The 22,255-nt window shown below is 35.3% G+C and overlaps 1 protein-coding gene across 3 annotated transcripts in view; it reads right to left on the bottom strand.

The window, feature by feature from the left end:
* Mis18bp1 (MIS18 binding protein 1) overlaps positions 1-22,255 on the bottom strand; it is a 49,483-nt gene that overhangs the window by 10,276 nt on the left and 16,952 nt on the right. For 2 of the 3 annotated variants that reach the window (XM_006240138.5, XM_063262505.1), the window contains 8 exons: positions 21,341-21,807; positions 18,372-18,445; positions 16,135-16,265; positions 15,441-15,528; positions 14,302-14,450; positions 11,526-11,629; positions 6,595-6,691; positions 3,702-4,500 (listed from right to left, as the gene is read on the bottom strand). In XM_006240138.5, the coding sequence (XP_006240200.1) occupies positions 3,702-4,500; positions 6,595-6,691; positions 11,526-11,629; positions 14,302-14,450; positions 15,441-15,528; positions 16,135-16,265; positions 18,372-18,445; positions 21,341-21,807 (1,909 nt within the window). The remainder of the gene's footprint in view (positions 1-3,701; positions 4,501-6,594; positions 6,692-11,525; positions 11,630-14,301; positions 14,451-15,440; positions 15,529-16,134; positions 16,266-18,371; positions 18,446-21,340; positions 21,808-22,255) is intronic. The other variant, NM_001109531.1, reaches the window with a different exon arrangement.

Genomic DNA, 22,255 nt, shown 5'->3' on the forward strand with positions numbered 1-22,255 from the left:
ATTAGGGATAATTAAATAATATGACAATGTTACATCAACTGTATCAGGTTCCCTAATTCTGTATAAAACTATTGGCAAATCTATGACTGCCTAAAAGAACTATTTTTCATTAAAAATTCTTTTTTTAAAAGACTTATTTATTTACTATATATATGTACACTGTAGCTGTCTTCAGACACACCAGAAGAGGGCATCAGATCTCAATTACAGATGGTTGTGAGCCACCATGTGGGTGCTGGGAATTGAACTCAGGACCTCTGGAAGAGCAGTCAGTGCTCTTAACCACTGAGCCATCTCTCCAGCCCTCATTAAAAATTCTTAATGCATTTAATAAAAGTCAGTAATTATCACTATCTTCCAAGTTATTCCAGGTAAATAATGAGGTAAATTTAACATATAATCACAGCCATTAAAATCTTTGCTCTAACTTACGGTGATATTCTGACTGGCATTAGTCCCCTTACTCATGTGCTCTCTCCTCAACCTTCAGGATTCGGTTCATTCCAGCCTCCCAATATGCCCTCTCCCTTTCTAGATGAATACTTACATTGAATCTTTGGCTCACTTTTGATCTTTCACCTTTCCCATATCATCTAGAGTAGGTCACAATGTGCTTACAGTCTCATAAATACATATAAACTTGTTACAGTGATTACTATATGTGCTAAACACCTGCTTTCTAGGGTATCAACACAATAAAAAATACAAAGCTATTGAAGATTTCAATTCACTAAGTAAGACTGCATTAATGTAGTTTGTAGAATGTAGTAATTTGCATTTTCAGATGCTCATTAACTGATTATTATATCACTGGCAAGAACTAGAATAGGTTTTTATTCACAGAAAACCAGAAATCACATCTAATGGAATCAGAACAGGTGATAAGAAATAGCTGCAGTGAAGTGATAGGTAAAAATGGTCTTCATCTGGGTTTTAGGTATGTCTAACCCTAAGATGCGCTGTGATAATCCTTGTGGGATCATAACTGGACTAGATTACCAAGGAAGAAGAAAAGGAAGAACTGGGAATTAGAATGGACAAACTTCTGTTTGTCTTGAAGGCCCATTTCCTGATTGCTTTTAGCCTTAAGTCTAGCTTAGGTGAGGCTATAAAAGGGAGAAAGAAAAAGGATATTCACCCTAGGTTTGGTGATATGTAACATTCCAGAAGTTTTCAACTGAAGAAGGAAGGAGGTAGGGAGGAGAAAGAAGGAAGGAAGGGGCTTTGTATGCTGGTATAGGTGATCCAAGCACTTGGGAAACTCAGATCAATAGTTTGAGAAGAGTAGGCCAGCTTTGTCTTGTTCTAGGATACCCAAGTCTACACAAAGAAACCCTGTCTCAAGAAAGCAAGTAAGTAAGTAAGTAAACAAACAAACAAACAAACAAACAAACAAACAAATTTTTGGAAAAAAAAATATAATGTTAAAAAGTTGTATTATAAGGAAATGCTGAGAGATACAGCTAGAAAAGGTAAAATTGCTAGCACAGCCCGCTTTTGACCTAAAGCAGAAGAATATAAAATATGAAGTGATATTAAATGGAATGAAAATTTCTGATAGTTCAGATTCTCAGTTACATATTCTTTCTCTCTCCAGACAGAGTTTCTCTGTGTAACAGACCTGGCTGTCCTGGGTCTCACTTTGTAAAGCAGGCTGGCCTCACACTCAGAGATCCACCTGCCTCTGCTTCCCGACTGCCAGGAGTGAAGGTATGCACTGCTACTGCCTGGGTCTCAGTGATATCTCAAGCCCGACCTGAACATATCTGAGCTAGATTACCCAGATGGAAAGTACAAATGACAAGCACAAAGATGGTTCTACAATTCAGGCATTAAATAGGTGAGGTCTGAGAGAGAGGAATAGCAAGAAAATAGGCTGCACATAGATGGACCTATGGAATGGCTATTTAGCAATTAATAAGATTTTTTTTTAACCAATAATGGCAGAGTTTAAATATATTTGATGGAAAGGACTTTATCTTCAGAAATAAAATATTACCACCTAGATCTCCCCACTCATCTGTAGCAGAGGTACGACTGGAATGGAGGATAGCTCCAAAGCGGTTGCCTGTATGTGGATGTGCTCTACTAGCTGTGCTGCCTTGTCTGGCCTCGGTGGGAAAGAAAGCACCTTATGCATAGGGGGTGAGGGTAGGGGAGACCCATGGTATCCTCACTGGCTCAGAGGAAAAGGGGAGGCGGGGAAGGATTGTGGGAGGTGGTGACCTGGAGGGGAGGGTAGTGAGAGGGATGTACAGTGAATAAGTAAAAAAGAAAAAGGAAAGAAAAGAAAAATTAATTTAAAAAATTACCAAGGGCATCAAAAATAATTATCAATAAAAATATTCTTTCAATTTTTAATGGTCAGATCTTTAAGCAACATTTATATCGTTATATTCACCACAAAATGTAAATACAAATCTAAATATAGCAATTCAGGGCCACAGATAAATCTGAGGACCACTGTACAAAGAAGAAAGTCAGAAATGTGGAGGATAAAAGATCACTAAGGAACACACCTGCACTGGCTGGTTTTCTGTGTCAACTTGACACAAGCTGGAGTTATCAGAGAAAGGAGCCTCAGTTGAGGAAATGCCTCCATGAGACCCAGCTGTAAGGCATTTTCTCAACTAGTGATCAATCGGGGAGGACCCAGCCCATTGTGGGTGGTGCTGTCTTGACTTCCTTTGGTGATGAACAGCAATGTGGAAGTGTAAGCTGAATAAACCCTTTCTCCCCAACTTGCTTCTTGGTCATGATGTATTGTGCAGGAATAGAAACTCTGACTAAGACAATACCATAGCAAGAAAACAGACAAAAAAAAAAAAAAAAAAGAATTTCAGGAAGTAAAAAAGAATTATTTGCCTGAGAAATAATCAAAAAGGGATCATGTAGGGAATTGAAAATATCAGTGAAGGTTGTACAGTATCATAGAAATGTCTCAGAGAGAACATTCAAAAGGACTCAAAATGTATTCCAAAGCACTTTTAAGGACATATAGTAAATAGAATGCTAAATGTCACACGTTCTTCTCTCAGCCTCTTCTTTATCAGTTACGTCTTCCTTTCTTTTGACTATATCACTTCCATCAGCTACCACTCTACCCTAGCATCAACCCTCTGGCAAAACAACCAAATTATTTTCACTGTTTCCATACTCCTTGTATTACACATGGATTTTTAGTCCTCATTTTTGCCAATTTTCTTGACTTGTCTACATATGTTGTCATAGCTCTTTACTTTTCCTATTTAGGCTTCATAAGTCAATTATGATCTGGTTTTCATACTAACACACTATGGAAACTTTTATTAAGTATCTATAGTCAAATTCAATTCTTTTTTTAATAAAATCTTTTTATGTGAATGAGTGTTTTGCCTGCACCTATATCTGTGCAGAGGTGTGAAAGGCAGAAAATCCACTGGAATTGGACTTAGAAGTTGTAAATCACTATGTGAGTGCTGAGAATCAATCTCCAGTCCTGTGGAAGAGCTTCCAGTGAATGAGTGCTCCTAACTGCTGAGCCATCTCTCCAGCCAAACTCAACTTCAGTTCTTAAAGAATGTGATTTATCACGAGTTACAAGCACAATAATTATTCACATCTTCTGAAAAGCTCGCTAACATCACTAGTATATCTTTAAGTCAGCCCTTTCTGCTATGTTGTAACTATTCTGCACACATCCCAGAGACAAAACTACTTACCGATGAAGTTTCTGTAACTCTTGTTCATTCCATTCTCCATCATCAGTTGAACCAGGTTGATGGTCTAACAGTTGCCCGTTAGTTGTATCAGATGCCTTAACTTCAATTAGAAAGTCCTTGGTAATATCAGATTTGTAATGTGATTCTTTAGCAGAAGATCTAGGTTTCTTTGGTGTGACATAAGAACCACTCTCACCTGAAGATTCTGAAATCAGGATATCTTTTGTGATGTAGTTTGTGTTTTTTCTCTGCTGATCCAGCCTTTGTTTTTTATTTCTTGCTCTGGTTTTACCTTTAACTTCTATTTCATTCTCTTTACTTGACAAATGTGATGAGGACTGACTATACAGTGATACATCTATTTGATTTTCAGTTTTCTGCAGTTTCGAGGGCAACTTGTTCTTTTTCTTAAAGTCATTGGTGAACATTTGTTTACTTTTGGGACAAGGTATTGGAATGCTATGTGTGACAGTGATTATGTCACATTTGCTGCAGTCCTCTTTGGAACTGCCTTTATAATCCACACTGTGTTCAAAGGTCTCTGAGGACTTGCTGGTAGACATTCCATGTACGTCTGACTCACTTTCTTCTTGATGGTTTGCTTTGAGAAAACCCCTTACTCCTTCAATAGAGAGACTGTGTTCCATACATCTTTGCTCTATCAACTTTGTGGTTCTAAGTGGTGTCATTAAAACATAAGCTTCCTTCTGACCAAGAGGCGGGTGTCTTTCTTTGTTGGAGGTAGGCTGTTCCAGTGACTTCAATGGATCAATGGGTACATTTAAAACTTCAGTTCTCTCTTTATTTCATTGGAAATCAGAAAAATCTCATAAGTACAGGAGAAAATGCTCTACGAAATAAGACTTTTTTTTTCCTGACAGGTTACACAAAGCACTGGTCTATTAAGATCACTGTCACTTCAAATGTAAGCATGTACTTATGTATACAATTCTGCCAATGACTTGACTTTCCAGTTGGCTGGCATGCATGCAACTTTTCTACCTGGCCTTCAATATAGTTTCAGTCTTTTACTGACCACAAATTAGAACTATACTCTATGGATATTAGACCTTGTATTTCTCAAGGTCTGAATTTTCATTGTTTCCTCTCCCTTAAAATGTTCCTTAATCTGTAAGACCCTCAATTGCTTGCTCTGAATTTATTCTTTAGCTCACTGTATCTCTAAACTCCCCCTTTCTCTCATTAAATTCCCACAATTCTTTTTGAAATGCCATTTTGGTGTCCTACATTTTAGTTGTACTACACCAGGTTTATCTTTTGGTTAGACTGAGAAAATCATTAATGTCAGACCTTAATTTTTATAAACATTTTTTCTGATGTTAGTGCAGACACTCAAGAATTAGTAGATACTAAACAAATGTTTTAAAAATCAATTCTCAAAACGTAAAATAGCTAAAGAGATAAGGAATCCACTAAGCAGCCATGTAAGATACAAAACAAGTTTTGTTAGTTAAGGATGTAATTAGGAAAATGTGAAACTCTATCTGTACACTCTACTTGCATCCTCAATATGGCCAAAGCAGCACATCTTTGCAAATCTCTCCCAATTTCCAAGAATGGTGGGAATTAACTAAAGCTACAGAACTTGGTATCTATTCTATCATGCATAGGTGAAAAAAGCAAATGAGATCAGCAGTCCAATCCAAAAATGGAGAAACCAGAAGCAAAGCGACCCGAAATTCTAACTGTATGAACTCCTATTTATGTTTACTGTAGTGGTTTGAACCAGAATGGGCACCATAGGCTCACACGTTTGAACCCTTGGTTCCCAGTTAATGGAACTGTTTGGGAAGCATTAGAAGATTGATGGTACTGTAGGAAGTATGTCACTAAGGAGCAGGCTTTGAGGTTTCAAAAACCCATGCCGTTAAAGATATAATGGTAGATATACCAGTTAGCTCTCTGTCTCATGCTTTCTGGTCATACGTGAACTATCAGCTATTGCTCCAGCACCATCCCTACCTACTGTCATGTTAGCCACAAGTTATAAGAAAGCCAGAAGGTACAAGCTTCTTTCTAAGTTGCCTTTAATCATGGTGTTGTACACATATCATGCCATAAGAGATAAACCAAAAATTGAAAGGTTAACAGTTAATAATGATGGAAAATTTCAAAATTATACTCTACCGATAATTAATTTGATTAGTACAACTATCCTAATGAAAAGAAACCAAAAATAAGTCTCCATGATATTTTTCATGGAAGTCATAAATTTACAAATTATTTTCTTGTAATTCCTTACATAAATCAAATCAAGCATTTAGTTAAACATTTTTTTAAAAAATTTGAACATTCTCACTTTGAACAAAATATTTCTAGTGACAATGTTTCTTGTCATTCACTTTATTTAATAATCTTTAATAGTCATCCAGCTTCCTTTAGGTACTTCAACTTGTTTGAATATGGTAGCACAGAAGTACTGTATTTCTTCCACTTTTATGAATTCTGATGATTGTTCTTATTTTTACCTTTCAGTTTTAGTAAAAAATACCACTAGGTCCAGGGATTTATCATAACACGAAATTTTAAACTTGTTAGTATATTGACAAAAAGCACTTTAACTTCTGGTACACAAGATACTTATCGAGTCTTAATTATGGCATTAATTTCATAAAAGGAAACATTCATATGACCACATAAAACTTTATGAAACAAAGTTACCTAGGGATCACATTAAAGTCAAACCTGTAAATAATATCACACTTACAGTAACAGGTTATTTCATTAAATAATCATTCTATGTATAAATAACTACTTTAAATCATTAACATATTTTTCCATTGTACATCCAGAGACTTACAAAGTTTATTATATTAAAAAATATTTTAAGTAGTTATTATTGTAGTCATTACTTAACCATTAAAGATATTACCTTGCTTCTCACTTTGAATTTTCTTTTCATTGATCTCTTCACAACTTTCAAAGGTTTCTGAAGGAAAATTTCTGCAATTTTTCTTTCCAGTTAATTTCTTCAAAACAAACAATATACTTTTAACAACTACAATCTAGACTCTATCTTGGGCCATTACACAGCATTGATCAAGTATAAAAAAATTCTTCGTACTTACTACTCTATGAATTTCATTACCGAAGCATTCAGGAAAATCCTGTTGGAACTAACTGTAACTTTAGAAGTACTACATAGGGCTGCATGATTCTACAAGTCTTTTATTATTTGCAGTTTTACTTTTTAAACAGTATTCAGTTTTTAAACTATGTGTAACCTATGTATCTGAGTATACGCCATGTACCTAAGAATGTACAATGGAGGCCAGAAGAGGGTGTCAGGTCCTCTGGGTATTGCAGACAGGTACAACCACTCTGGAAATCAGTCTGGAGGTTCCTCAGAAAATTGGACATTGAACTACCTGAGGACCCAGCTATACCTCTCTTGGGCATATACCCAAAAGATGCTCCAACATATACCAAAGACACGTGCTCCACTATGTTCATAGCAGCCTTATTTATAATAGCCAGAAGCTGGAAAGAACCCAGATGCCCTTCAACAGAGGAATGGATACAGAAAATGTGGTACATTTACACAATGGAATATTACTCAGCTATCAAAAACAATGACTTTATGAAATTCATAGGCAAATGGATTGAACTAGAAAATACCATTCTGAGTGAGGTAACCCAATCACAGAAAAACACACAAGGTATGCACTCACTGATAAGTGGATATTAGCCCAAAAGCTGAGACATGAGTATCTCTGTTAACTGCAAAGTCCTCAGGACTTAGCATATCATCCTTTTGAATGGCATAGATGAAAATTTGTATTTATAAGTTAACTTATATACTACTTATAAGAAAGTTAACTTTTAAGTTAACTTCTCAGTAACTTATAAGACGGATGTCTTTCACCTGCTTGAGCAAAGAATTTTTCCTAACTAATCTCTGTACCTTGTACATTCTATACATATGTCAATGCAGAACTGTTTATTACTTGTGGGAGCTTGTATATTCACAGAGAAAACCAGAAAAGCTGTCCTGAGAAGGTTCACCTTAGAAGATACTAAACCACTGAGGCATATTATTCCAGCATCCTGCCTGATCCTACCTCAGACTGCTTCACTGCTGTTTCCTCATAAGACTTGCTTCCAAGACAACATCAAAACAGCTAACTCAATTTGTCCAGCTTTACAGACTCATGCAGTCAGGACTTCACTTAAGTCTGAACTTTCAGGCTTTCTAAGTCTCCCCATACAGAGACTGGACAACAAATGTTAAAGCTAACTTTCTTTCTTTTTTTTTTTTCTTTGGTTCTTTTTTTCGGAGCTTCCTAGGTAAGCGCTCTACCACTGAGCTAAATCCCCAGCTAAAGCTAACTTTCTTAAGACTAACAATTTTCCCAAGAATTTCCCTCCCCAAGAATACTTTGCCCCAAATCAGCAGGAAGCAATCTTTTTTTTTTTCTTTTTTTTTTTTTTCGGAGCTGGGGACCGAACCCAGGGCCTTGCGCTTCCTAGGCAAGCGCTCTACCACTGAGCTAAATCCCCAACCCCATCAGGAAGCAATCTTAAGAAAGCAATGTCTCATTCACTTAAGGCAGGGTGGTTAAGTTTTGTTCATTTTATTGGGTGATGAATGCTTGTCATTATAAAGGGTTGGTTACAAGTTATTAAATGGTCTTGATCAGGAAGAAAGAGGTATAGGAGGTTAGACTCAGGGATTTCTCTTCTTTTCTGTTCTCTATCCTTATTTTTCTTATATAGGGGGAAAAGGGTTGAAAAGATAATGGGAAATATAAGACTATTATAGGAATAAAAGGAAAAGGGGATAGATTATTAAATCTACTCTTAAATGAAAAATAAAAATTATAGCAAATAATCTTACATTGGTATAAATCTTTTTATATTGATACACATTAAGGTTATAATTTGTTAAATTGTTATATATCGTTGAACCTTGATGCAAAAATTAAATTTATTTTCATACAACAAACTATGTATACATGTTTTCAACTCTTATTTGAGGTATTTGTACCTAGATAATTCTTAATAACGTAAAGTTCTAGTCCTTTTTAAAGTTGCTATTACAAACTGTTTAGAATAATTAAATGTAAGTTAATAGTCAATCAAACTCTTGGTCACATTACACACTAGTCTAGTTTAATCACAAAAAATGTTTCCAAGTTGAACAGATAGCAAATAGCTAGAAACAAAGTTTGTCTATTAAGATATGAATAGATAGATGGTCTTTAAAAAAAAAAAAAGACAAAACTCAGAGACTTACAAACTATGCAATGTAAGGATTTATTATTTTAATTTTTTTTTTGACTATGAGGCATGTCCCCTCCTAACATTAACCCTAAATCTACTTCAAAAAATGTGATGAGCATCAAAAAAACAAAAAACAAAAAAACAAAAAAAACCTTCCTTATGGAGTTCATTTCAAATGGGGCAAGCTGCCACTGGGCAAACTCCCCTTGCTTAAAATAGGCAAAATGCTGCCTCAAATGGACAAACATGGATGCAGGGAAGTCAACTGCCAGGCTTTGAAGTGTATGGTAGGCTGGCTCTTCATAATTCCTACTCCACAGAAGTCTTCTGTCAGATATTCTGGGCCGAAAGGCTAAAGATGGATGTTTCGGCATTTTAGAGACAATTCTGGAGGATTGTCCAGGCAACCAACTCCTCTGTCATGTCTATAATTTTGGAAACTGCTTGCTCTGCACTTCCTACATACTCAGATATTTATTCCTTCTCATGTCTCTGATAGGGTTGAAGACTAGATACACTCTTGCAATTAAACTTAAATTGATTAGGATTTTAAAAGATGCTTTATATTGGTAATGCAAGTTATGATTAAAGAAAAAGGATTTAGGTTCAGAACTCTAAAGTCACCAAGATAAGATACTTTATCCAAAGTTGCCAAATACAGATGGACTGAACTTTATAAATTTAACTCTTACCTAATTGTTTTCATAATAGTTTCATATTTGTTCTTATGGTACATCATTTATTATTATAAAAGACAGAACCTTTTTAGGTAGACAAAAAGGGGGAGATGTTGGGGGTCTATCTGTTGCTATGTATTCAAATGCTTAACTCTGAACACCAAGATCTAGTTGTCCCTGACAAGCATATTCTCACGTACACCAAATAAAGTTATGTAAACTTTATTATCTGACTGGTTAAATAAAAATGGCTGACTGATTAAATAAATGGGGAAAATAGAGGTAGACAGAGTTTAGATTATCAAGCTGGAGGTCGCTGGTAGGGACCATGAGGAAAGAAGAGGAGAAAGACAGGACAACAGTTCTCTACTAGATGTGGTGAACCAGAAGAACATGATTGGGTAATATGTTTACTGAGGACACACTGATAAAGCAGAAATAACCCAGGTGAAACTCAAACAGCAAGTATTTGGAGAGCTCATCTGGGAATTAACCAGTCAAGCATATAGAAAAATAGGTTAGGAGTAATTTGCCCAGTAATTGTCCTAAAGCTGTTTAAATAAATCCTTAGGACTTTGCCTTGATTACTGGTGGGTTGGGAGGCACAGGCTGGCTGGATCATATTAAGAACTTTAGAGTTAATTCATAACTTTTAATGCAACACATTAGAATCACCCAGAAATAGTTTTGAAGGCATGAAGGGGTCATGGAAATCAGGTAAGTTATGGCACTAGGAGAGGTCTGGAAAGGTCATTGCAGAAATCGTAGCCTCAGTTGCAGTTGATGGCTCAGCACTGAAGGAGTCATGCAAAGAAGTCACTGTGAAAAGAGCCTATGAGAGACTAGTGAAGCCTAGTTGCCACAGAAGAATCAGCATACTGGTAATGCTGGTACCATAGAATGACTACCAAGCACAGTAGTAGCAGTGGAAAAGAATTAACCAGAGCTTGGAGTATTATGGAGAGCAGAGCTGGATAAGTGACCCAAGCCCTTGGAGAAACCCAGAAGTTCATGTGTGATCCCAGACACTGGAACAAGAAGCTATAAAGCTGAAGTTGCTTTGGAGACCCAAGATGTTAGAGATGCCAGAGTCATGGAATACTTGCTGAGGAAAGTTGATAACAGGACGGGGAACTAGCCCAAGAGAAAGAACTGTATTGCAATCAACAAAGCTGAATGGAATTGGATAACAGACATGGAGATGCAGAGATTAAGAGTTTGCCCAGCTGATTTTTGGTCTGGCTATGGCCTAGTGTTTCCTCACTATGAGGTTTTGGAATGGTAATATATATCCTGTGATGTTGGAGTAGGTGATATGCCTGATTTTGATTTTATAGTGGGTTACAGGTAAGGGGGTGCATGAATCTCAGAAGAGACTTAAAGACTTTGAACTTTTAAACATTATTGAGACTATTAAATTTGGATTAAATGTATTTTGCATTATGCTATGGTTAGGTATGATACCCCACCCCCCCCAAACATAGACTCATGCATTTGAACAAGCCTATGGAGGCCAGAAAGTGGGATGTGGTGGTTTGGATATGCTTGGCCCATGGGAAATGGCACTATTAGAAGGTGTGTCCTTCTTGGAGGAAATGTGTCACTATGGGCATGACCCTTGAACACTCTATTCTCAAGTTCTACCCAGTGTGAAAGAGAGTTTTCTCCTGGCTGCCTGCACAAGAGAGTATCCTTCTGACTACCTTCAGAACTAGATGTAGAACTCTTGGCTTCTCCAGCACCAAGTCTGCCTAAACAAAGCCATGCTTTCTACCATGATAATGGACTGAACCTCTGAAACTGTAAGCCAGACACAATTAAATGTTTTCATTTATGAGTTGTCATGGTCATGGTGTTTCTTCATAATAATGAAACCCTAACTAAGACAAATAGTATAACTTACTTGGTTATGTAGGAGCCTTAACTCACGCTTATTTTGACAACTGTTATAACTGATGTTTATTTCTGCAGCTCCTGGCAACCCACTGTTCTCATTTTTCTTCATTTCTGTGGATTCAAAGATGGAACATTAAATAATTATATAAAAGATTAGCTGTTTTTCAACAGAGTATGGTGGTCCATGCCTGTATTTTCAACATCCTAGAGACTAAAGAAGATGGAGTGTTGACAATATAAAAACACTATTTCAGGAAGAGAAGGGGGGAGGATAGAAAGAAAGAAAATAAAGGAATAAAAAGAGTTTGAAAGGAGGATCAAGGAGGGAGAGAAAAGTGGAAGGACAAAAGATACACAGCTTTTCCACATTAAAAAGCTAACTATTCATTGCAATTTGATTATAATAAAATATTTTTTGTACCACAGACCATTCTTCCAAAGTACGGTTTAGTTCAAATCACTTTTATTATCCTAAAATAAAAAAGAACAATCATATTGTTTATACCTACATTGAACCTCTTGTTATATCTAAAAACAGAATGGTACAGTATAAATATTTTATGAATTCACATATCCTATACCACCTAACTGCATATCAACTAAATAGAAAGCTAGTGATTATTTCTCTTATTTCATTATGTGTATGAAATTATGTTTCAGTTAATTTATATACTTCATGTATAACTAAATCCACACTATTTCCAGCAAAATCATGTTTTACATTATTTCGTGGAGAATATTCACTTTTTCTTTCATAGGACTGCTGTGGCTCATGGTACCCACACTCACACCCATCATACACATACAAACACTAGTTTAAAAATTAGTTTAAAAGATTCATAGAAAGTGTAAGGACTTTGAGTTGTTATTCTTGCTTTTTGAGATTGGGCTTTACTCTATAAACCAGACTTACTTTAAAGGAGAAAATTTAATTCCTGCTTCATCCTCCTAAATTCTAGGATTACAGGTATGTGCCAGAATATCTGGCCTTAAAGGTATTTTATTACTCTTTTAGGAACTGTAAGACACAACATAAATGGCCCTAACCCTAGAGATTACTGTATAGTATAGGAAGCTAATATTCTAATAAATCCTTCATAATATGCTTATTATAGCAGAGATAGTTTTTAAGCTCCAATACTATGATATAAATACTATGATAGTGATTTCATCACTAAATATGAAAGATTACATGTTAGACAATTAAAATACAACTGTGCCATCTTAAAGGATCATGAATTGGCATTTTATAAGATTATGTTTATAACCTTACTGTTTAATGTTAGATAGTTAAAGGTTGTTTTTTTTTTAACTTTTAATTATACATATGTATGTCTCTGTGTGGATTTGTGCACACGTAATGCCTGCAGAGACCAGAGAAGGGTGCTGGGTTCCCTGGAGCTAGAGACACAGGCATCTTTGAGCTGCTTAATAAGGGTACTGGGAGCTGAACAAAAGTAGGCTCTCAGCAAGAGCAGTCCATGCTCTTAGCCACTGAGCCATCTTTCTAGCAGTGGTTCTTGTTATTTCCTCATAAAAAGATAATAATATACTGACGACAACAAAAATAATCACAATGTAATTAATACCTAAAACTTCATAAAATAATATCCTAAAGTATCATAAAATAAAAGATATAGTGCATCGTCTTAGAAAAAGGATGCAATTATAGTATGTACTCTTAAACAGTACTTTCTAAAAGGAGATGCCAAACCTTATTCACCCCTAAATTTCTAGCATGAAGCAAGGTTCATAGAAGACACTTTAAATGGTTTGGTTTTTCATATTGCATAGATAGCATATTAAATAGTTTATCAAACTATAATCTTTTAAATTTGTATTCCCTCCTACTTGACACATGTTTTTTTATAACATTTCCAATAATCACAGTTACAAATCAGATCACTTCTCTAAAAAAGCAACCCAGCATTATTTTTCATTTAGGAGTAGAAAAGGCAGTAGGATGGAAGTAATAGCAAGTAATAATAATCCCAGGATTCTAGAAGATTCAAAATGTTCTAGAAATGATAATAAACAGTCAGTCAAACTAAGAAAAATTGATGACTTTTGTAAAAAGGAAAGATTGAGAAAGAACTAAAGCTCTGGTAAGTGAAATTTCTGCAATCATTTACACTTTTAAATTATTGCTGTCTTTGAGTTAAAAAAGATACATAAATTTCCAGAAGAAAAGGAGTTTAAATGACATAACACCATTAGAGAAATGTAGTATATTAACAGAGTGCCACTGCTTTAGCAAAAATAATGTGTAATTCTCAGAAATTTAAAAAATTTGTACACCTCTTAGCTACAAAGTTAAGGTAAAATTCCAAGAAATGTACACAAAGGATTTCAGTAACTTTTCATCTTCATACATTATTTGTGAAGGTGGGATCATGTGAGATGTGGATTATAATGGTAAAAAAGCTGACATAACAGTTCTACCAACCTTTATAGCACTTGTCACTCAAGGATATATGCAAGTCCCTCCATAAAAGCAAATATAGATAGATACTTGTCTCTACTACAAGATTGCTGGTAGTCTAAATATAGTCTCTCATTGATCTACATATTGGGAGTTTGGGATTGTGATTAAAGATTTATTTTATGAAATAAAAAGAACAATGAAGCAGCAGTCTGCAATGCAGTCACCTTAGAATGAAAAAAAAGGAATTTTAAGGTCCTAATCAGTCAAAGAGCACCACGCCACACATCACACACTACAAACCGTATTAAGTTTATGTAAGACTCTACCACTTCAGCAACAAAGAAAAATTCAAACATACCTAAGCTATCATCATTAAGGTCATAAGTGACGCTGGCCTTTCGGAGGATATCTGTTTGTTTATCTTCTGCATCATTTTTTATTGATTTTTGTTTCTCTTGGAATCTTGCAGTTTTCTGTCTGGTTTTATTCTTGTTCTTTTCTTCGGCCCTAAAACAACAATTGTGTTACTGTTTTCTCAAATATTAGTTCTCAAAAAGAAAAGAGGGAGGGGGAGAGAGATAGAGAAAGAGAGAGAGAGCGAGAGAGAGAGAGAAGAAAAGCTCAACTCACAAACAGGATAATCAAAGAGTTTAAGGCCAGACTGGGCTACATAGTGAGGTTAACCTGTTGCATGAGACCCTTCTCAAAACAAACAAATACTTTAAAATAACAAACAAACAAAAATATGTAATCTGACTTAAGAAAACTATATGACAAAGAGTTTCCAGAAATAAAGTACTTACCTAGCAAATGTGAGGCAAGGATTAAACAGCACTATTGTTTAATAGTTAACTAGGAAACTATTTTTTTAAGTAAGGTTTACTGAACACACCCATGTTCATTCAAGTTACACTATCTATAGTTGCTTTTCTGTTGAAAAGATGGAGTTAAACAGTCGAGAAAAGAAGCAACATGTCTAGAAAATACCTTCTGGTACTTTCCGGGAAGAAACAATCACTGATTCCTAGGATAAGTTACCTGTACTCAGATCAAGTTTAAAGCTCTATATCTTCTACTAGCTCCTGAAGAACAAGAATTAATAAATTTTTCTCTCGGTGTCTGCTAAATATCTGGTAGGTACTCAAAAACTACCGAAAATTAATGGAGAAACTACACCATCCAAAGGGTAGGCGATTAATGAATTCTCCTTAGAAATGTATCTCCAATTTTACTTTCTTTTTAAATTTACTCAACATGACAGAAATTCTAATAAATTTTATTTTATTTCTAAAACTACTAAGATCACAAAAATCTTCAAAACTATCACACAAACACAAAAACCCAGCAAGCTAAAAACCACTTTGGTTACATAACCAAAAACATTGGTTACATAAACATATACATTTGAAAAGGTACATTATATGTTGTATTTAAAATTTTAGGGACCCATAACTTTTACCTTGATAAAGCTGATTTTAAAAAATTGAGACAGTTTACCTTAATTGTTCTAGAAAATCATCAATGTATTCCTTCCACTTTCTCGGGAATCCAAACATAAATTTTCTTATGAGATAACAGGGATATCCTATTTAACAATGAGCAAAATAAATACAAAATTATTTTAATTTAAAAAATAAGAAAATTAAATCATCCAAAAGCCTAGATTTTTAAAGAGGTCTCTCTAATTCATTGTCGGTCAAGAAATGTGTACTTATGGTGTGCTATTTGCTAAGTACTGCTGGAGTACTGAGGACCCATCAGTTAGGAAAATAAAAATTCATCATTACACACTGGATCTCTAGTGTATAAGAGAAAAAGCAAACCCAAGAAGTAAAATTCTTTGCTACACTGGTATCACAGAAAAAGTAGTTAAACATATTAATGGGAGGAAAAAGAGAGGACAGCAATTTCAAAAGTGGGTAGTTCTACAGGTCATGAGAACCTGAGGGATTGAGTCATGTGATAAAATGGAATCGGAATATTAGAAATAGAGACAGCAGGCTTGTTTGTGAAGAGACAAGCAAAGCTGAACTGCAATGAGAAGTCAGTACTAGGAGTATACTGAGAGGAGTGATAAATGCCGTGATGCTGTGGGACATTACAAGGTGTAGGGTCAATTTATGGTCCTGGGATTTAGTTAGGAAAGAGGAGAAGCTATGAAAAGATTTAACTAATAATGATACCCATTTACCTGCTTCTTTCATGGAAGCCTGGTCTAGCATTCCTTTTAATATATATGTGTTGCCTGATAATGTCCTAAGTTCATTGTATTTAATCCGCTCTATGATTACATTACTATGCCAATAAACATCAGTCATATCTCTAGAGGAAAAAAGAATATAAGTTTAGTAAGGTCAAAATATTTATACTGTACCAGGAACTGTATATAAAAGCATACAAACTTATAATGAATTACTGACTTTGACCCAGGTATGTGTAATCTTAACACCTTGTATATAAAAGCAGGAAGACTGCTTGAGGTTTGAGACCAGCTTGTTCTACATACTAAGTTCCATGCCAACTACAGCTTCATAGGGAGAGGCAGTCTTGATTTTGACTTCCACTCCAACAAGGAAGCACTCTTTTTGTACTCTTAGTTACCACAACAATAACATTATTAATCTAATTACAAAGCACCTGAGGGCTATCCAGTACAGAATTCAACTGCTTGGTTAATATGATCCTCATAGTCTATGTCAAGAAACTCTACCGTGATCAATCAATCTATATACCTCATATAAGACAGAGCATTAGCAAATGCCAACAAACATTTGCTGCTGGCAATATCTGATGTTTCGGCCTAATAGTTCTTAAGCCTTCAAAAAATTTTGGTAGCCCTTTTCTTCACATTTTTGTTGGCTTTTTGTATAAATGTTATTTTAATTTATTCAGATGGTGTCTGGCTGGATTTTTTCCCCCATATTTACTTTGTGTGCGTCTATCATGAAATCATATGAAACAGATTCTGGGAACCAGTTCTCTACTACCAACATATGGGACGGGAATCACACTAAGGTTGTACAACCTTGCAGCAGGTTCCGCCCTCTGAGCCATCTTGCTGGCTCTTGGGTCTTACTATGTTACCCAAGATAGCCTTGGACTTTTACACCCTCCCACTACCTGAGATTATAGATTACATGTGCACCCAACTTCCTCCCTCCTGCTTCATGTTCAAAAATGTCAAGTAGATCTATCTAAGTTTAAAAGTTTTTGCATCTATTTTTAAATATAAATACACAGGCAAATGTTTTTACCTTCTATTTTGTATAGAGGGTCTAATTAAGGAAAAACAAAGTAGCAAATCACTAACCCAGAAATCTATTCTTCATACATCATTAAATGAAACCAGTAGGTAAGTGCTGAGCATTTTTCATATAACAGGTAAACATACTCATGCTATAAAGAAGTTCTCTCAATTAACTCAAATGGGGTTAAACTGATACTATACCTTAATACTTAGCTTTGATTTTTTTTTTTTTGCTTTATTGTGGTTTGGGGGGGCATGGGGTTTTTTTTGTTGTTGTTTGTTTTTTGGGTTGTTTTTGGTTTTGGTGTTATTGAGATATGGTCTTTCTACGTAGCCCAGGTTATCCTGGAACTATGTAGATCAAGCTGACTTCAAACGCACAGAGATTCACCCACCTCTGCCACTGGGGTAGTAGGCCACCACAGCCCACAGCTTCATTTAATATTTAAATCATACTCTAAAAGGCATGGTCCTTTAATATTGCAAATATTAATTCACTTAATTCTTTACCTATAGCAAAGCTGAGCACTAAGCATGAATTGAAAGTCATCTTCAAGTATAGTACCCAAGGCTAGCCTGGGCTACATGATACACTCTCAAAACAAGAAATGCCTTTCCATAATATTAATAATATTATTATTATCATTGTACTAATTTAAGAAGTTGATCTTCATAGAGTAGAAGTAATTTGTTCAAGTAACACTGGTAGTAAGCAGTACCAGTGGGATCCCTGTAAAGGTAATCTATGCTGCACCTTAAGATATGAAAGGGGTATGGCAGTAAGACAGAGTAGACCAGTAGACTTTATACATTCAACCTTGAAGCTGTTATAATTGACACTGTGTCCGCATAAGTTGTTTACTATGGAGAAGCTGGTTCTCAGAAGTAGAACGGAGTACCAGAGTTAAAGTCTATTGTCTGACAATGCTTTCCCTTCTAAGAACCCAAAGTGTCAATTAACAAGTAACTGCCTTAGGGCTTTAAATAATTCTGATCCTCTCATGGATCAGTAATTTACAGCAAGTAACTTGAGCAAGGGACTGACGCCTGCCATGTTTTGCTTTTGCCTTCAGCTTATAACCTCATGAGAACATGTTTTGTAGGAAGACACTATTGTCACTCATCACTTACATACAGCCAACTTAACCATTATTAAAAGAACATTTAAATGTTATACTTACACCAACTTTCCTTCTACACATATAGCAGTATTATTATTGATGACTTTAATCATCCATTCCTGTAGCTTGACTACCTAATCAAGCATAAAAAAAGAACATATTTCTTATACTACTTGCACACAGCATTACAATTAGCATTTAGCATTAGAAAACGTGAATTACAAGAAAAGTCCTAAGTAATCCTAGTGATTTATAAGTAGCCATCTAAATAAGAATCAGCCCATTTGAAGCACCAATTGTTAAAAGTACAGTATTGAAAGAAAGGGAAAAACACAGAAACTTAACTGAGGTTGTAATACAGAAGAATCACATTTTAAATACTCATACAAAACAGCTTAGCCAAAAGAAGGAGGTGAATCCTAACATATACATCCAACCACCAAATTGTATAGAAAACATGGCAACTTAGAGGGATGAAAATGCTAAATCTATTATATACCTTGACTCCAAAAACATTAAGAGTATATTTTTGTTAAGCTCAGTTTGAATGACAATTTCTGTTTCTATAAAGGACACAGCTAGCAATAAAGATTCAATTCTATTCCCAAGTAACCAGCTGAATAGCTCAGAAAATGACTTTAGTGTAAGTAAAATGCCATTAAAATGTAAAATTCTCTATGAACACTGTAGTAAAAACATTTATAATTCATAACAATTTAAGATGAAAATTTAAGATGTTTCTAAGTAGAACTAAAGTCAAAATTAATATAATGGGTGACCCTTTACTTTAAATAAAAGTACACATTTTTATAGAAAGACAAATTCCCCAGAATCTTTAAACTGAACCAAGATGCTAAAATGGGAGGACCGTCTTCGGTATTGCATTTCTTAATTATCCTTTTAAAATATAGATATATGGAGATATAGCTCAATGGTATAGCACAAATCCCTGAAAAAATGATTAGAAGAGTAGGATTAATACTACTTCTTCACATTTGGACTTACAGGTAGGTAATAGGAAATATGAGAAAGTGTTCCATGTACCTTAGATTCACCAATTCAGGTTATCTTTACAACTCTAGCAGGCAAGTACCATCTCCACTTTACAGAAAAAATAAATTGAAAAATATATCTAAGTAACTTTCCTATAATATATGACTAGCGGCATAAATGGGTTACAAATCAAACTCAGTCTCTAGAATCTTATGCTCTACTGCTTATTTAAAATATACATTTTAAAACATTTGAGCTACAGGCACACTTTTATAGACATTGGGGATTCAACAAGAAATAAAATGGCTGCCTTTATGGTTAAGCATTGCCTGTGTGTGAGACCATACTGGAGGGAAGTAGAAGTAAGAAGGAAGGTGATACCCAAACAAACAAACAAACACATAGTTACAATGACTAAATAAAGGCATACAAAGGTGGTTTAAGACAGTAAGTTAAGAAAGGTCTTAGAGCAGTGAGCTGAATAAAATAAAGAACAAGCAACCAGATTTATAAGATTTTTCTAATCAAAGAACAAATTTAAAAGCCCTAAATTGGTAGCATAAAAAGCACAATAACTTGAAAGGGGTAAGCAAGAAGGAATAAAAAGTAAGTTTAGAGATTCATAAACCAGAGGCTTAATGTTTTCTTCTGCAACCGGAACTTCCTAGAGCAACAGTGGAGAGTTAGCCTATAATGGTTATAACCAAACAATGGAGATCTGCACAGGATGGAAATGGTAATGAAGGATACGCAAATAGGATAACCAAAGGCTATCTTAGTGATGTAAGAATATTGATGAGGAGGGATCATGATTAGTAAAGGGGTAATGATAGTAACACAAGATGCTTCTACACTGAGAATCTGGTACACGTTCACGTGCTAGCAAATAATGAGGTATGACAGGGTTAAAGAGTAGAGGGTAAAAGCAGGAGAGAGGTCACTAAAGAAAAAGGAACCAAGGAGGTTGTTTGTAGATGGCCCATTTCAGTTAGAGCAGGGTAAAAATATTCATAGGACATAGATGACAGGATATTGATAATAGATCTCAAGTTGAAGAGGGAACAATATAGTGAAGAACTGAGGATGAATGAGAGACTAGGTCAGAGGTGTGGAATATACAGAATATGGATTTGAGCCCTGGAAGTCTTAAAGTTCTTATGGTAACTGGTATAAACAGGCCTGGTACAGACAAAGAAGTTCTAGGAAATCTTAGAATACTTTTATTCAAAGTTAATACATTTAAGTCAATATCTAAATTTTTTTTTTTTGGTTCTTTTTTTCCCGGAGCTGGGGACCGAACCCAGGGCCTTGTGCTTCCTAGGCAAGCGCTCTACCACTGAGCTAAATCCCCAACCCCGAATATCTAAATTTTTTATCATTATGTCAAACATTGAATATTTGTAAACGATACAATTTGTATCAAATAACTGGGATTATAAAACTGCAACCACTTCATCATTTCTAAAACTAAGATAGATAGAATTACATACTATCTCAATTGGATACCCACTACTACCTACTTAAAACTTAATGGACAATAATTAGAAATTTACATTGTTGTTTTTCTTTGTTCAGTGCTGGAAGATCAAGCCTGTTTCATACATGTTTGTATTTCTTCTTGAACTGACAGTACATTTCCCTCAAAAATGTATCTTAATGTAACATAGTTAGATGCTTTAAAGTATTTTACTGCTCATCTTATATAACTTTCATCAAGAAAAATCTCAACTCTTTAGCTGTTATAATTCCTTTCTATTTCAAATGTTAATCATTCTTCAAAAGTCAGAATACAAGAAGGGGCAATGTCAGTGTTCATCCCTTCCAAGCATAAGTGAAGTTTACAGCCATCAATAGAGCAAAGTAAGAATTACCAATGGAGTCTCCTTACTTTCAGGCCTGTCTTTTCACTAGGCTTATAGTGACTACTGTCAATAATAAAACAAGAAGTAAAGCCTACGGAGAGTCTAAACTTCTGAGAAACAGAGATAAGGGGCAATTAAAACAGGAATAAATACTTGCCGTAAATGTCTCCCTACCTGATATTTTTTTACTTCACCTACAATAGTTTCAAGCTTTGTAAGCTTTCTTTGAGGTTGGCCAGATATTGTTGAATTGAGTCTTGGATTTGCACATATAATTTCAGATGTATTCCTTATGGGATCTTGAAGAACAGTCCTTCTAGATGTCGTTTTATCATTTTGTTCTGTAATATCTTCTTTTGCTGTATTTTCTGTTGTCATATCATTATTAGAAGTAGTCAACTGGCTATGATTCTTAATAGGAACACAAATAGTACTAATGGTGCTCACATCAGTACTTTCAAACTTTTCATAAGTAGAATCAATGCCTTCCAAAACAAATGTGTTCTTTTTGGACACAGTGGTTTTAACAGGACTCTCTTTTGAATGAAGAACTTGTCTGCCAAACTGGGCTCTAGTTAATGCCTTCCTTGAAATGCATGAAGCTAAAACATATTTCTGTTCTTGGTTCAGAACTGGAGGATCTGCCAAAAGTAAACAACAACAACAACAACACACACACACACATACACACACCATTATTGAAAGGTTCTATGGAAATAAAAAGGTTTAAACTGCTTATATTAAAAAGAAACCACATTAAGAATAGTCCACCCTCACTAAGCCACTACCCAAAAACTATACATGGACTGACCCTGGGCTCCAACTGCATAGGTAGCAATGAATAGCCTAGTAAGAGCAACAGTGGAAGGGGAAGCCCTTAGTCCTGCCAAGGCTGGACCCTCAGTGAACAGGATTCTTGGGGAGAGGGCAGTAATGGGGGGAGGATGGGGAGGGGAACACCCATATAGTAGGGGAGGTGGAGGAGCTAGGGGGATGTTGGCCTGGAGACCGGGAAAGGGAATAACATTTGAAATGTAAATACGAAATACCCAATTTAATAAAGATGGGAAAAATGTAAAAAAAAAAAAA

Source organism: Rattus norvegicus, chromosome 6 (assembly GCF_036323735.1).
Source record: "Rattus norvegicus strain BN/NHsdMcwi chromosome 6, GRCr8, whole genome shotgun sequence".
NCBI classification, from domain to species: Eukaryota; Metazoa; Chordata; class Mammalia; order Rodentia; family Muridae; genus Rattus; species Rattus norvegicus.